Source organism: Monodon monoceros, unplaced genomic scaffold, assembly GCF_005190385.1.
Source record: "Monodon monoceros isolate NGI ecotype Baffin Bay Population unplaced genomic scaffold, NGI_Narwhal_1 Super_Scaffold_8, whole genome shotgun sequence".
In the NCBI taxonomy this organism is placed as follows: Eukaryota; Metazoa; Chordata; class Mammalia; order Artiodactyla; family Monodontidae; genus Monodon; species Monodon monoceros.
The window spans coordinates 49,848,215-49,863,516 of NW_021703785.1; the positions used below are offsets into that span (position 1 = coordinate 49,848,215).

A 15,302-nucleotide genomic window follows, 5' to 3' on the forward strand; every position below is an offset into this window, starting at 1 on the left:
GAAACTGTAATCTCCAGAGGACTGGTCAGGGCTGGAGCTTCACCAGCCAGCTCTTCCCAACTGCTGGCTTCGGCAACCTCTGGCTAGAAGGCAGGACTGACACATCAGGAAACATCTGGCTGAACCCGCAGACAGCAAGCGCCGTCTCAACCCGTGTCTTTCTGCGCTGAGTCTCTCAGGAATCCACCGGACTACTAACCAGCTAGTCACTGCTTCCCAATCCACAGGGGCAACCTGAGAGGGTGGCCCCTCACCTTCCTCCCAGATCAAAGTCTACCAGTTTAGGCTCTTTGCTCCAACTCCCTTCCCTGCTCCTCTTTCCCCATCCCTTTACTCTAGTGAGCCCCCTGATATCAGGGGTGACGTCCTTCAACAGCTCCCCATTGCCTTAAGAATAAAAGTGAAATTCCTTAACGCAGTGTACAAAGCGCCTACACACCCGTCCTGGCTTTCTTCACCCCTCTGCCGCTACCCCAGCCCCTCATGGCCCCCTGCACCCCAGCCCTGAGACCTTCGTGCCACTGAGCTTACTGTTCCTTGAGCAAGAAAGGTCCCATTCACCTCCACCCCTCCACCTCCCCTTCCCCTTAGCTAATACTTCTACTCATTCTTCAAAACGCAGCCCAAATGTCACCTCCTCCTGGAAGCTTTCTCTGAGCACCTCCAGTTCCCTGCACAGTCAAGCCCCTGCCTCCTCTGGGCTCGACAGGCAGGGAGTGCACACCTGCATGTGACCACAGTCCGCCCTCCAAGGACTGCGGGCAGCACCTGTGATCAGCAGCCACACTTCTCACACCCGATTCTGTCTCCTCCCTCTTCTCTCTCCCCTGTTTCTGGGCTGGCCGGCAATGTCTATCATTTCTTTGGTTGGTTTTCTTTTTTTAAATAAACTTTATATTAGAACAGTTTAGATTTACAGAAAAATGGCTATGATAGTACAAAGAGTTCCCCTAAACTCCACACCCAGTTTCCCCTGTTATTAACATCTTACGTTAGTATGGTACAGTGGTTACAATTACTGAACCATATTGATACACTGTTATTATTTAAAGTCCATCCTTTATTCAGATTTCCTTGGTTTTTCCCTAATGTCATTTTCTTTTTGTTCCAGGACATTCCACTGCATTTAGATGTCATGTCTCCCGTCACGTTTCTCTTAAGTGGGAGAGTTTCTCAGACTTTCCTTGCTTTTGATGACCTTGACAGTTTTGAGGAGTCCTGGTCAGGTATCTTGTAGAATATCCTTCAATTTGTGTTTGTCTGATGTTTTTCTTATAATTAGACTGGGGTTCTGTGTTCTGGAGGTAAAGTGCCATTTTCATCACATCTTATCAAGGGTACATACGATGCGCATGACCTATTGCTGTTGATGTTGACCTTGATCACGTGGTGGAGGTAGTGTTTGCCAGGTTTCTCCATGTAAAGTCCCTCTTTCTCCCTCTTTTCCATGCTGTCCTCTTAGGAAGGAAGTCCCTATGCACAGCTCACCCCTAAGGATGGGGACTGCTTCTCACCCTCCTAGAAGGGAAAATATCTGTATAAACTGTTTGGTATTCTTCTTGCATGAGAGATTTGTCTCTTCTCTCCCATTTATTTACATCAGTATGGATCACACACCACAGAGTCTGGCACTTAGTAAGTTCTCAGTAGTGTTTGTTGAGAGAATGAGGGTGTATGAATTGACCTGTTTCCCCTCAAAATTCGTATGTTGAAACCCTAACTCCTAGTACCACAGGATGTGATCATATTTGGAGACTGGGCCTTTAGAGAGGTGATTAAGGTCAAATGAGGTCATAAGGGTGGGGCCCTAATCCAATACGACTGGTGTCCCCTTTAAGGAGAGGAAGAGATACCAGGGCCAAGGGCACACAAAGAAAAGGCCATGTGAGGATCTGCAAGCCAAGGAGAGAGGCCTCAGGAGAAATCAATCCCACTTGCACCTTGATCTTGGACTTCTAGTCTCCAGAACTGTTAGAAAAAATTTTCTGTTGTTTAAACCATGCAATCCGCGATACTTGTTATTGCAGCCCTAGGAGACCAACACAGAGGGGAAGCACAGGCTCAAACATTTTTTTACACATCAGCTCCATGTAAGTCATAGGAGGTTACCTCATGCTCCTGGGCATCCTACGAGGGAAAGTCCTTTGGAATATTCCTGCTCCCCCAGAATTATGGGTCACTGTCCACTAAATATTTGTATCTGTAAGTGGTTTCAATCATGATACGTGGCTTTTGTGGAAATGAGTGGTGAAAAAGTTTACTGAAAATTCCTTTTTGCCATCATCTGATCTCAATAAGACAGCAAGGGACCAAAAGATTCTGAAATGACATGAGGGCGTTAAAGTTACTTGAACACTCACATGACCATTCTCTCCTTCTTTTGGGATCTGTACACCTACCACTATGTCTATTATTATTTCCAGAAAGGGGGCAGGAAGCCAGAGCAATGTAGACAGGAAATGGGAGGGTTTTTCTTTCTTTTCTTTTCTTTCTTTCTTTCTGAACAAATCCCTCACCTATAAAATAAGATGTTTAGATTATATGGCCTGGATCTTTTCTTCCCCCTGTGCTTTAAAAGGAAAGGATAACTAACAAGTATTCAGAGCTTCCTAAGCACCTGATACTATATTATCTTACATAGTCCTCAGGACAATCTTACAAGGTACTATTATTATCCCCATTTTACAGATAAAGCAGCTAAGATTCAGAGAGATCAAGTAACTTGCCCACGGTCGCCCAGCAAATCAATAGTAATGTTCAGATTGAACCTAAGCAGGATGATTCCAGAGCCTGCAGTCAACAGCCGTGTTTTGTTTCTTTTCAGGTTAAGTGGGTTTCCCAGAGCATCCCGACACACAGAACAAACAAAAGGATGGGTGGCCCCGGGACCTGGAAATGGCCCAGGGTTTGTGAGCATCAGGCACTGGGATCATTCCAAAATCAAAGTTTAAACAACAGTTACCTTCACCCCCAAACTGTCTCATTGTCTGACTGCTGAGTTTGGATCAGCGCTGTAGAGGATGTTGCTCTGCGGTGTGATATTAACGTTTAAAAGTCACTATGCCAGTATTAACAGACCAACATGGGAGCGGGGGATCTCTCTCTAAAATATGAAGTAAGCAGTTGGAGTGTAGAAGAGAGCTTGGTTGCATTTCTAGAGAGCAAACCCCAGAAAACCCAGCGACTTAGTAATTCTAAGAGATATCTACAAAGTGTGCTTTGGTTACAAGAATGAACTGGGTGCCTCTGAAGAGCTGCCTCTGTTCTCTGCTTGGATTTGCACTTGCTGCAAACTTCCCTGTAAGGTTTATCCGGTGGAGTGAGCCTGTTGGAGGAAAGACGATGGGCCCTGGCTTTTTTTTTTTTTTTTTTAAGTTAAAAGGTGAAACAAATAACCCCTGTCCCCATCCATCCTTAGAATTACACTTTCCAGCAAAGTCCTTTTCGTGGTAGATATAATCCTAATTAAAAATAAATTGCATGCTGTATAGAAGTTTTAATGGAAAAGATAATCCTATTACGTATGAGAATATATCCTGATTTTCTTTCCCGCTAAACTGTGGGAGATATCGGATCAGGCTGAGCCCCCCTATTGTCGCTGCTTCGAAAACTTTCCTGGAGCCCTAATCCGTCACGTGACGCCCGTGTCAATCTCGGGGTCTGCACGCGAGTTTCACAATGCGGGCATTAGGCTCGGTAACAGAAACCCAGCTTTGCGGAGCCCGCAACATTTGCATGCCGAGGAAACGCGGGCCATTGTGGGGCCGTGTTTGTTCTCAGGATTGCGAGACAGTTGCCGGTGAAGTTGCTAAAACCCAAAGAAAGGGGCTGCTTTGAGCCAACCCGGGCCTTTGGTATGATAACAAGTCGATTTGAGCGGCTTTGTGGCGTCCGGATCAGCGCCGGGGGAGGGCAAGCGGCGATCCCTTCCCCCTCCGCCTCCGGCCCCGCCTCCTCGGACAATTGGCTTCCCGAGGCAGTTGCTGTAGGCGCTGGTGCGCTATTTTAAATCGTATTTCCATAATCTGGAGGCTGCAGGCCCGGAGCTCTTTCTGCTCGCGTGCCTTCACACCGCTAGGCCGGCTCGGAAAGGCCTCCGCGCGCCAGCCGGGACAGTTGCTCGCCGCCCTACTCCCTGACTCCCTGCTCTGGGCTCTGCGCTCCGCGGTCCCCGGCGCCGCCGCTTTCGCGGCCACTTGGAGCGGCCGAGGAGCTGGCAGCGGATAAGATGCTTTGGGCTACTAGCCGCGCCAGATCCCTCCTCCCTCCTCTTTGCTTTTGCCTGCTCCCCCCACCTCCCCCATCGCACCACCTGCACTCCTTTGTTTATTTCAGTCTTGAAAATGAGCATGATGACGTGGACGCGCTTTGAGTAAAAATATTAGGTAGTTCCCATTCTCCCGCCAAGCCAAACACCCAAATTTCAACAGCGCGCTGCTGGGCTCCAGCGGTCCCCCCCAGAACTAAGAGGCGCGGGGGCGCAGGGGGCGCACTTGCGTCTCCCAGCCACTCGCGGGCGGGCTCTTCGCAAGAGTCTACTCACGGGGGCAGCTGAAAATATCCTCTATCTGCGACTCCGGCCCCACCGCCCTCTCCATCCTTCCTCCTGCCTTGTTCTGGGCTCGGCAGCGGCAGCACACCGACCAGAGCTCTCGCGGTTACACTAGCGGCAGTGCGGAGGCCGCTGTCCGACTGCCGAGCTCGGAATCTGTCCGCGTCCGGGCTGGCCCGGCACGGGGTTGAGGAGCGAGTGCAGGAACCTGGGAGCGCCAAAGGTCACCAGCGGGCCGGGGTGGGAGTATTACGGGCCCGGATGGAAGACGGAAAGTTCTTTCGGCTGCTCATACTCTCCGAGAAGTGTCTCTTGGGCGGGAGCAGAGGGAGAGAGCAAGCTATTAAATGGCAGTTGAGAGGGGGGAAAAGTGGAAGAGAAAGCTGGGAATTGGGCTCCTGTAGGGGGCGTCGCCCTTTCCACGTTCCAGCGCGTCCGCTGTGCCTGGCCTCTTCTTTACTTTGAGCATTACCAGGCCCACGAGGTGGAGGAGGCAGGGAAGGGAACCGAGAGGTAAGATCGCTCTGAGGAAGCCCCCAACTATCCACAGTCTAGCGCATCCCCCCTCCCCAGTCTCATAAGAGCTCTTATGATGTTTGGGCTGCATTTTTTGCCCTCTGGCAACTCCAGAGCTCCTCTGTCATCCTTCTCCACCCTCACTGCCCACCCAGCTCCCTGCTTGGTCTCCCTACTCTGGGAGGACTTCTGTAACTCTTCTGAAAAGACCCCAGACACACCCCCTCGGGTTTGAGGGAAAGGAAAACACAGATAGGGTGTTGACAGCAGAACTATAATCAGGATTCAGAAGAACATTTGCTAAATGCAGTCTGCTTATCAAATCCATCGCCTTAAAAAAAAAAAAACCTCCCTGTGGGTGACTTTTTTTTTTTACCTCTCCTCCTTCGTGTGTATTTGCATAGCCTGCTCAATAAATCTCTTCAATAAGAATCAGTAAGAATCTGTCTTGCTCGGGTTTGGAGACCCATCTCCCTGGTCTTCAGGGATACTAGGGGGAGGGAGGAATACCTGTGCGGGCAGCTCAACGCCTGACCAGCCGGGAGACCCGCCCAGCCCAGAGCTGGCAATGCCGAAGCTCCACACTTTAGTAGGCAAGGCAGATGGTTAAGTTCCCCCAGGTTCATGCCAGGTTTCAACGTCATGCTGTGATTTTGTTCTTCTGGAACGGGATGAGTATTGCTTCCCAGAGCGGCCCTATTAGAACAGAAAGAAAATCCTCTAAATAGGCGGAACAAGGCATCAGGAGGGAAAGTTCTCTAAATGCACTTTAATACTAGCCGCGTATTGTGTGGAATTCAGCGCCCATCACCGTTTAGCCAGAGAGCTATGGTAGTGATTGGGGATGAATAGAGGAACATAATGGATACATGTGGCGTTTGCTCATTATATTCAAGTTAGCCCAACTCCGCTGTGGAAACTGTTCAACTTTTTCTCCCCTTAGCTTGTCACAGTTAAATAATACAGACATTGGGGCCTCCAATGGGATCGCCTGCCACGCCATTCTATTTCCACTACTAACGAGAGCTTCATAAGCCTTTGATACAGTCTGATCTTTGAAACCTTTCCAAATCTCCTCAAGCTTATGCTAAATCCTATTTGGAACTTTTTTCCCCCTTGTCTGCTAGCGCCCAGGGCTTAAGAAAGCCATTTGGACAATGACATATATACTAACACGTCGCAGAGCTCTTTTCTGAAAGGAAAGTGGCAGCTCTGATCACCGGGGCTCACACGAGCAAAACACAACTGCGTACACAAATTTGAATAAAATCAATTTTCCCTTATCCTTCGGGCTCCTAAATCGAGAGGCTATTGCCGAGCGCCGTGGGAAGCTGGGAAAGAACGCGAACTGAGCCTCACCCGGCAGAGCAAGTCTGTGCAGAGGGGGCCGCGAGCGGTTTCAAAGCCTCCGAAGTGCAAAACGCAGAGAGTGAGCGCGGGGTCCCGAGCCACTGGGGCGAAATCCCATATGATGGCTGTCAGTTCAAGCAGCCAGCACAGGAGGGGCACAATTAACAAAACCGTCCGCTCCTTTAACGCCCGGCGACCCGTGCCAACTCCTCTACAGGCAGAGCGCTGACAGGAAAGAAAAAAAGCAAAAGGAGTTAAAGACACAAAGGAAAGATTCCCTAATTTTCATTTCTTGTTTTCCCCTCTAAGCCTTTCCACACTAAAGGGATTGTCGGAGGCTGGCGTAGGAGCTGCGCGAGGGCCAGGCCGCCATTGGCTGCCCAGTTCGGATGATTTGCATATCGGCTGCTATAAGAGCGGAGGCGGCGCTGGGCGGCGCAGCTCCAGCGAGAAAAGGCGAGGGAGAGGTGTGGGCCGTGGGCGGCATCCACGCGTCCTCAGAGCCCGCCGGCACATCCAGGCTGCAGCCTGCAGACTTCTCCCGCACACGCCTCGCAAAAAGCGTGCTCTGGGGACCCTGGGACTCAGGCCCAGACCTGCAAACCAGAGAGGAACCGCTCCCTCAGCCTTCTGGAATAGCGCTCGGGGCTGGCGGCATGAGTCCAGCGAGGCGCGGGGGAATCCCCTGCCTTTTCCCCCTGCAGCTCTTCAGTCTTTGCTGGGTGCTCTCCGTGGCCCAGAGCAAGACAGTGCGATACAACACTTTCGAGGAGGATGCCCCCGGAACGGTCATCGGGACCCTGGCTGAAGACCTGCATATGAAAGTGTCCGGAGACACAAGCTTCCGCCTGATGAAGCAGTTCAACAGCTCGCTGATCCGAGTGCGCGAGGGCGACGGGCAGCTGACCGTCGGAGACGCGGGCCTGGACCGCGAGCGGCTGTGCGGCCAGGCCCCGCAGTGCGTGCTGGCCTTCGACGTGGTCAGCTTCTCGCAGGAGCAGTTCCGGCTGGTGCACGTTGAAGTGGAGGTGAGAGACGTCAATGACCACGCGCCGCGCTTTCCCCGGGCCCAGATCCCCGTGGAGGTGTCCGAAGGCGCGGCCGTGGGCACGCGCATACCCTTAGAGGTGCCGGTGGACGAGGACGTGGGCGCCAATGGGCTGCAGAGCGTGCGCCTGGCCGAGCCGCACAGCCCCTTCCGCGTGGAGCTGCAGACGCGCGCGGACGGTGCCCAGTGCGCCGACCTGGTGCTGCTGCAGGAGCTGGACCGCGAGAGCCAGGCCGCCTACAACCTGGAGTTGGTGGCCCAGGACGGAGGCCGCCCGCCGCGCTCCGCCACGGCCGCCCTCAGTGTGCGCGTGCTGGACGCGAACGACCACAGCCCGGCCTTCCCGCAGGGCGCCGTGGCCGAGGTGGAGCTGGCGGAGGACGCGCCCGTGGGCTCGCTACTGCTCGACCTGGACGCGGCGGACCCCGACGAGGGCCCCAACGGCGACGTGGTGTTCGCCTTCGGCTCCCGTACCCCGCCGGAGGCGCGCCGCCTCTTCCGCCTCGATCCGCGCTCGGGCCGCCTCACCCTGGCCGGGCCCGTGGACTACGAGCGCCAGGACACTTACGAACTGGACGTGCGGGCGCAGGACCGCGGCCCCGGGCCCCGCGCCGCCACCTGCAAGGTCATCGTGCGCATCCGCGACGTCAATGACAACGCGCCGGACATCGCCATCACCCCGCTGGCCGCCCCGGGCGCGCCTGTCGCCTCGCCCTTCGCCGCCGCCGCCGCTGCTCTCGGGGGTGCGGACGCGACCTCGTCGACCGGGCCCGGGACGCCAGAGGCCGGAGCCATCTCTCTGGTGCCAGAGGGGGCGGCACGCGAGAGCCTGGTGGCGCTGGTCAGCACCTCGGACAGGGACTCGGGAGCCAACGGGCAGGTGCGCTGCGCCCTCTATGGGCACGAGCACTTCCGACTGCAGCCGGCCTACGCGGGCAGCTACCTGGTGGTGACCGCGGGGTCGCTGGACCGCGAGCGCATCGCCGAGTACAACCTGACCCTGGTGGCCGAGGACCGCGGCGCGCCCCCGCTGCGCACCGTACGGCCCTACCTGGTGCGGGTGAGCGACGAGAACGACAACGAGCCGCTCTTCACGCGGCCGGTCTACGAGGTGTCGGTGCGTGAGAATAACCCGCCCGGGGCTTACTTGGCCACGGTGGCCGCCAGGGACCCGGACCTGGGCCGCAACGGCCAGGTCACCTACCGGCTGCTGGATGCCGAGGTGGGCCGCGCTGGGGGCGCCGTGTCCACCTATGTCTCGGTGGACCCGGCTACCGGGGCCATCTACGCGCTGCGCAGCTTCGACTATGAGACGCTTCGCCAGCTCGACGTGCGCATCCAGGCGAGCGACGGCGGCTCCCCTCAGCTCTCCAGCAGTGCCCTGGTGCAAGTGCGGGTGCTTGACCAGAACGACCACGCACCGGTCCTGGTGCACCCGGCACCGGCCAACGGCTCCCTGGAAGTGGCGGTCCCCGGGCGCACGGCAAGGGACACGGCCGTGGCGCGCGTGCAGGCCCGGGACGCAGACGAGGGTGCCAACGGGGAGCTGGCATTCGACCTGCTACAGCAGGAGCCGCGAGAAGCCTTCGCCATCGGCAGCCGAACGGGGGAGATCGTGCTCACCGGCGACCTATCTCAGGAGCCGCCCGGCCGAGTATTCCGGGCGTTGCTGGTCGTATCCGACGGCGGCCGGCCCCCGCTCTCCACCACCGCCGCTGTCAGCTTCGTGGTGACAGCAGGAGGCGGGCGCGGGCTGGTGTCGCCAGCCAGTGCAGCGAACTCGGAGCGCTCTCGCCCTCCCGGCTCTCGGCTCGCGACGTCGGGGCCGGCGCTACAGTGGGACACGCCGCTGATCGTCATCATCGTGCTGGCCGGGAGCTGCACGCTGCTTCTGGCCGCCATCATCGCCATCGCCACCACCTGCAACCGCCGCAAGAAGGAGGTGCGCAAAGGGGGGCCCCGCCGGGAAGAGCGGCCCGGGGCGGCGGGCGGCGGAGCCTCGGCTCCCGGCTCCCCGGAGGAGGCCGCCCGGGGAGCCGGGCCCAGGCCCAACATGTTCGACGTGCTCACCTTCCCTGGCAGCGGCAAAGCGCCCTTTGGCAGCCCCGCGGCCGACGCGCCCCCGCCCGCGGTCGCCGCGGCCGAAGTGCCGGGCTCGGAGGGCGGCAGCGCCACCGGGGAAAGCTCCTGTCACTTCGAGGGGCAGCAGCGGCTCCGCGGCGCGCACGCCGAGGTGAGGCCTTCCTTCGGCTGGGCGCCCCGCTCGGTGCTCCGCGGACAGGCTGGGGGAAGGGACTGGAGGGGTCTGGGTATGCGTGCGTGGGAGAGGCCTAACCTGTCGCCCTTGTGTTTTTGTTTCTTGTCCAACCCTCACCCCTGCTTGCTTTCCCCATTCCCTGCTGCAGCCCTACGGCGCCTCCCCTGGTTTCGGAAAGGAGCCGGCGCCCCCTGTGGCTGTCTGGAAAGGACATTCTTTCAACACCATCTCCGGCCGAGAAGCGGAGAAGTTCAGCGGCAAAGACAGCGGCAAAGGGGACAGTGATTTCAACGATAGCGATTCCGACATCAGCGGGGACGCTCTGAAGAAAGATCTCATCAACCACATGCAGAGTGGTGAGGACTCCTCTTTCCTGCAAATTCAGCCTTTCTTCTGTCCCTCCGCTTCTGCAACAGCCTCTCTTCTCAATCTCCATTCCCGGACCCCCTCCCTCTTTCTCACTTTTCTCTGTCCTTGAGTTCCGGATTCCGGCCTGCCTCAAACATGAATTTCAAAATGCCAAGTCGAGGCAGCTCCACCACCTAAAATAAACCAGACTCCCATCCTGTTAGGTTGCTATCTGAGAAGAGAAATTCTGCTTATCAATTTTTTTTTTCTTTTTTGCTTCCAGCTAAAGCTGAGCCAACTTCGTATTAAAGTGGCTTTGTAGGAGCCAATATTCATTTCAGATCTGGAATCAGGGCGTTCATCTTCTTCCACGCTTTCCTTTTCAGCCGCCCTGACCCTGTCTGACGCTTTGAAGGTGGAGGCACAGTGTGTGTAATCTCAGTAATCATACCCTCTCCCTTTCTCTTTTATGTTAGGACTGTGGGCGTGCACCGCGGAGTGTAAGATCCTGGGCCACTCTGACCGATGCTGGAGCCCCTCCTGCGCTGGAGGGCCCAGCACACATGCTTCCACTCACCCCCCAGCCCAGATGTCGACCTTCTGTAAGAGCACGTCCCTGCCCCGGGATCCTCTGCGTAGGGACAATTACTACCAGGCCCAGCTGCCCAAGACAGTGGGGCTGCAGAGCGTCTATGAGAAAGTGCTACACAGAGACTATGACAGGACAGTCACTCTGCTCTCCCCTCCTCGTCCAGGGAGGCTCCCAGACTTGCAGGAGATTGGGGTACCCCTCTATGAGTCCTCCCCTGGCAGGTACCTGTCCCCAAAGAAGGAAGACAATGAAAATGTGTAATCCCATGCTGCATGTTGTCACGCATATACAGGTCACTCCAAGAAGCCCCTAAGTTATTGACCGGTTTCAGTGTTGTATATAGAAATATGCAAGATGTGCCTTAAAATGAAGTTGTTGGAAGCTATTTCCAATCACATTGGTACTGTTTGGTATCTGCAAACAAAAATGTAGTTAATGTAATTTTTATGAAATGTGTGCAGTATTTAATTCTTATCATGCTATTGACTTTAATTTCCCTTGTGGCTTGCCATTTTCTTAGTGTTTTTAACCTGTACATGGTGTAATGTAATGTTTGTATATAATGAAATTTTGTTATATTTTTATATAATAAAAGCTAAAGTGGAAGTTATTGCCAAAGGAACTGTCTGTAAGACAAAAAAACAAAACATGTTGGAATTACTTAATGGAAATTTATCTTTCACCCGAAACAATCTAGTGTTAGAGAAGTTTTGCCTTGCCAAGTATAACTTGTATATCTTGAGTCTGTGGTAGATTTCAAGTTCAATGTTATTTAATTACATTTGGTTTTCTGTAAACCATGTCACTTAAAAGCAGAGTAATAAAGGATGTGTCATGTGTTTGAAGAATCTGCTAATTGCTTTTTGTGAACTTACCGACAGTCAGGCATTCACAAAAAATCTGAGTACCAGAATTAAACCTTCTTCAAGTGCTAATTATTTGGGCATTATTAACGTTCACAGCAACAGTAAACCTGTGGGATTTCAAGTATTGGAGTCTCATCCAAGTATTAAAAATATTTGTTGCTTTTGTAAAACATATGCATCTCCATATGCATCAGGCACTCTATAAAATTCCTGCCCTCATTTATTTACTCAACAAATATTTATGGAGCATCTACCAAAAAGTGGAGGAAAGCTGAGTTTGGACTGTTCATTCACTAATTAAACAAACATCTGTAAAGCGTTTCCTAACTGCAATAACTCCTCTAGGGTCTGGGGTTTAAGGTTAAGAAGATATAGTCCCAAGAAGCTCTTACCTTAAATATTAAGGATTTTAATATCAAAAAGAGACTCAAACTTATGGGTGAAAAGACATGATGCTTGAGATGTGTTTTAAAATATTCTAGAAGAAAACATGAGACTATATGAAATGAGATTGAAAAATATATTGATCATGGTCAATGCTAACATTGGTACGTGTGTATGTGTGAGTGGAGAAGATTATACCAATCTATTTGCATGTTTGTGTGTGAAAATGTGCGTAATGGAAGTTTTTTTTAAAAAAAACACTCAAAAGACCTGTTATAAAATGAAATAAAATTTCATTTTATTTGAAATTAAAATAATAATAATGAGAGCTAACATTTACTGAACAAGTTTTTATATGAGCGGAGCTCCTTACAAAGATATTCTGCATGAATTATCTCATTTATTCCTCAAGTAACCCCCATGAGATGGGAACTATCATTATTTCCATTTTACAGATAAGGAAACTGGGACACAGAGAGTTTAGGTAAAATGCCCAGAAGTCACACAGCTGGTAAGTGGCCAGGATGAGATTTAACCCAGATTACTCAAGGCAAGAAAATAAAATAAGCAATGATTTTGTTTTCTTTTTAACTTGAAAGAAACAAAGAGTTAAGTAGAAAAGTCCCAATGCATCGCCTTTACTGACTGATTATTGTTTAGCACTTTGTATTTGTGAAGTGCCTGTGTTCCTTTATTACTGATTATGGAGAGCGAAGCTCTGTAATGAATAGAGGAGCCCTCAAAGCTGCCTGTTGAATTCATAATTGAAACCAGTGGTGGCCCCAAGCTGAACAGCAGGGTGGGCACACACAAGTGCTTCGCCACCCATGGCCTGTGCGAAGTTCAGCGGTTTCTGAAGGCAGCTGAGCTGCACATGAGCCTCATGAGCTCAGAGAGCCCAAACAGACTTCAGGTTCTGGAAGAAAATGTTGGATATGGCCAGGTTACCGGACAGCTACAGAACAGTGATGACCAAGCCCCAGTGAAGAGACCCCAGCTAGACCTCCTATTCTAACAACTAAAGCTTTATTCTTGAGCCAATCTCACCATCAAATGCAAAGCAGAAAAATGAATAATCCCGCAATGGCAGCCTGAAAGCATCCAATCTCTGAAAGTGTTTGCCGGCTCTTGTCCTTCAAAAGTAAAATAATGTCATTGTCATTATTTTATTTTGTGCTGTGTTAACTATTTCATTGTCCCCAAAATTCAGTTATCAAAATCACCATGACTTCACTGTCCTATTTTTCCCTTAGAGAAATGACCATTAAAAGGCCCGATTTTGCTTGGAACTTAAAAAAAAATCAAAACATAATTCAGTCCTTAAAATCGTTTGTTTAAACAAAAAAAAAAAAAAAGAGGGAAGGGGACTCATCTCAGAGTCAGCCATAGGACCTCTCAGAGAAACAGGAACTAGATGAAAGAAGCTCTCTGCTTTTCTTGAGAAGTGTTGGTTCTTAAGCATATTTTTAAGAAAATATATTGCTTTATTAAATTAAATGAGATAATATATATGCAGAATACTTAGGACCACGCCTGGCCTACAGTAATAAATTCTATCTTCCTCTTCCCTTACCTTCCTTTGGAGCCAGTCTCTATCAGTGCAGCCCCACCCACTAAGGAAGATGAAACAGACTCAGGATTTCTGGCCTTGTTCTGACACTGGTTTGCTCTCTTTGCTTCTTTCACTATCACTGTGTAGACCAGGGCCTCATATACAGTTGACACTCTACAAGCAAGTATGGTTAAATGAACATCACAAGCAAACTCACTAGCCTTAGGGGTTTGTGATGGTGCCACAAGTCTGTCTTTGGAGGTGGAGGCCTACAACCCTGGGGCACCTTCGCAGTGAACACTGGGACATGGAAGGCACTTGGGGAAGTGGGAGGTCACCTTGAAAGAGAAAACTAGAGCCAGACTTTATCTATTTCACTTTTTTATGTCTGGCCCCATTGACCTGGATGTCCTACACTTCTTATAATAAAATATCCATCAAAGAAACCACTTCAGAAAATTAAAATGTAAGTGGTTTCAACATCTATTGAAAAGTGCATTCTGAAACAGCAGAAACAGGATGCATGTCTCCACATACAAATATACATGCACATGGAAAGAAAAAAATATGTATATATATAATCAGGATGAGTTCCATGCCACAATTAGCTAAATATCTGGTTTATCTCACTCAGCAAATATAAGTTTTTATCATCCAAAAATTCCATTTTAGAAAATAAGCATATTCACTTTAGTACTGAATTCAGTAACAACAGATAATTGGAAATGCCGTAAGTTTTGAAGGCAAACTGAAGCAAAGTAATATAGTACTTGATGGGGCACTGTGCTTTGCAACAACTCAGAAGGGTTTTGAAAATGCTGTCTAGGTTTCAACAGCTATGCAATAACTCAAGAGAGTATTTATCATTCTGTTTCTTCAGGAGAAATAACCTGAAGTGGAATTCACCACCAGGTTCAAAGTCATCTAATAAGAGAAAAGCAGGCAGAAAGAGACAACAGCCTGTTTTAAAAGCCATCACTTAAACCACCAGATTAAATGTGCTCCTGTAGCAAGGACGGAAAAAATCTTCACTCATTAACAGAGTGTGAGATTTGCTCCCTCAAAACTTGCTTAAGAAATTCCAACAAGTCCAAGTGAAGCCTGCATAGTTTAATGGGGAATTAGGAAAATTCCATTTTCCAGCCCAGTATGACACTTGGCTAGATCACGGACACCTCGGACTTGACATGTCCCCATCAAAATCATCCTCCCTTCCCTGACATCATTACCAAAAACTACCCCTCTGGCAACTGTTTTAAACTCTGCAGTTTTCAGACCAAACCCCAAATACTAAAGTCATTTTAAGATGCCATCGAATTTCTTCCTTCCACTCACCAAGGTCTGTTGATTCCATTTCCTAAATATTGTTTAATTGTCCTTTCACTCCACTGTAGCAGGTAGGATGCTCTACTCACATCCCCACTGCTGCCCTCTGCACTCGCTTCTGCTGCGGTGGACGCTTCCGGTTGCCCTATGACGGTCTCCATCCAGACATCTGCCTCTGCAGCTTGAGACTTGCTGAGAGCTTGGGGGTCCACCGGCGTTGGGGCCACAGAAGCTTGGTCAGCTTGTACACAGGGCAGTCTGGAAACACTGGGGGTTTAAGAACTGTCCCTCAGCCCATTAGGGACAGGCATTGGTGGATAAATATCCCAGCTTTCCCATCCCTTGGGAGGAAAACTCTGAGCTGGATTCTACACAGTTCCCCTGAGGGTCTCAAGTGAATTTGAACCCCAGTTGCTCACGGCAGCATGCCACTCAGCCAGACCCCCTTCACTGGCTGTCCCCCTGCCCTGTCTCACTTTCCCCACTCTGTCACTTGTACTTCCTGGGATCT

General features: G+C 51.1%; 1 protein-coding gene across 2 annotated transcripts; it reads left to right on the forward strand.

Annotated features, from left to right (window-relative positions):
* The first annotated feature begins 6,880 nt into the window (after positions 1–6,880).
* Positions 6,881–11,511, forward strand: PCDH8 (protocadherin 8). 2 transcript variants are annotated; one of them, XM_029210330.1, is made up of 3 exons: positions 6,881–9,699; positions 9,872–10,079; positions 10,548–11,511. In XM_029210330.1, exons 1-3 carry the CDS (start codon positions 7,075–7,077, stop codon positions 10,922–10,924), a joined length of 3,210 nt encoding a protein of 1,069 aa, XP_029066163.1. In that variant the 5' UTR covers positions 6,881–7,074; the 3' UTR covers positions 10,925–11,511. The 2 variants fall into 2 exon arrangements, with proteins under 2 accessions (XP_029066163.1, XP_029066164.1); XM_029210331.1 differs by having other exon boundaries at positions 6,883–9,408.
* Positions 11,512–15,302: the final 3,791 nt, after the last annotated feature.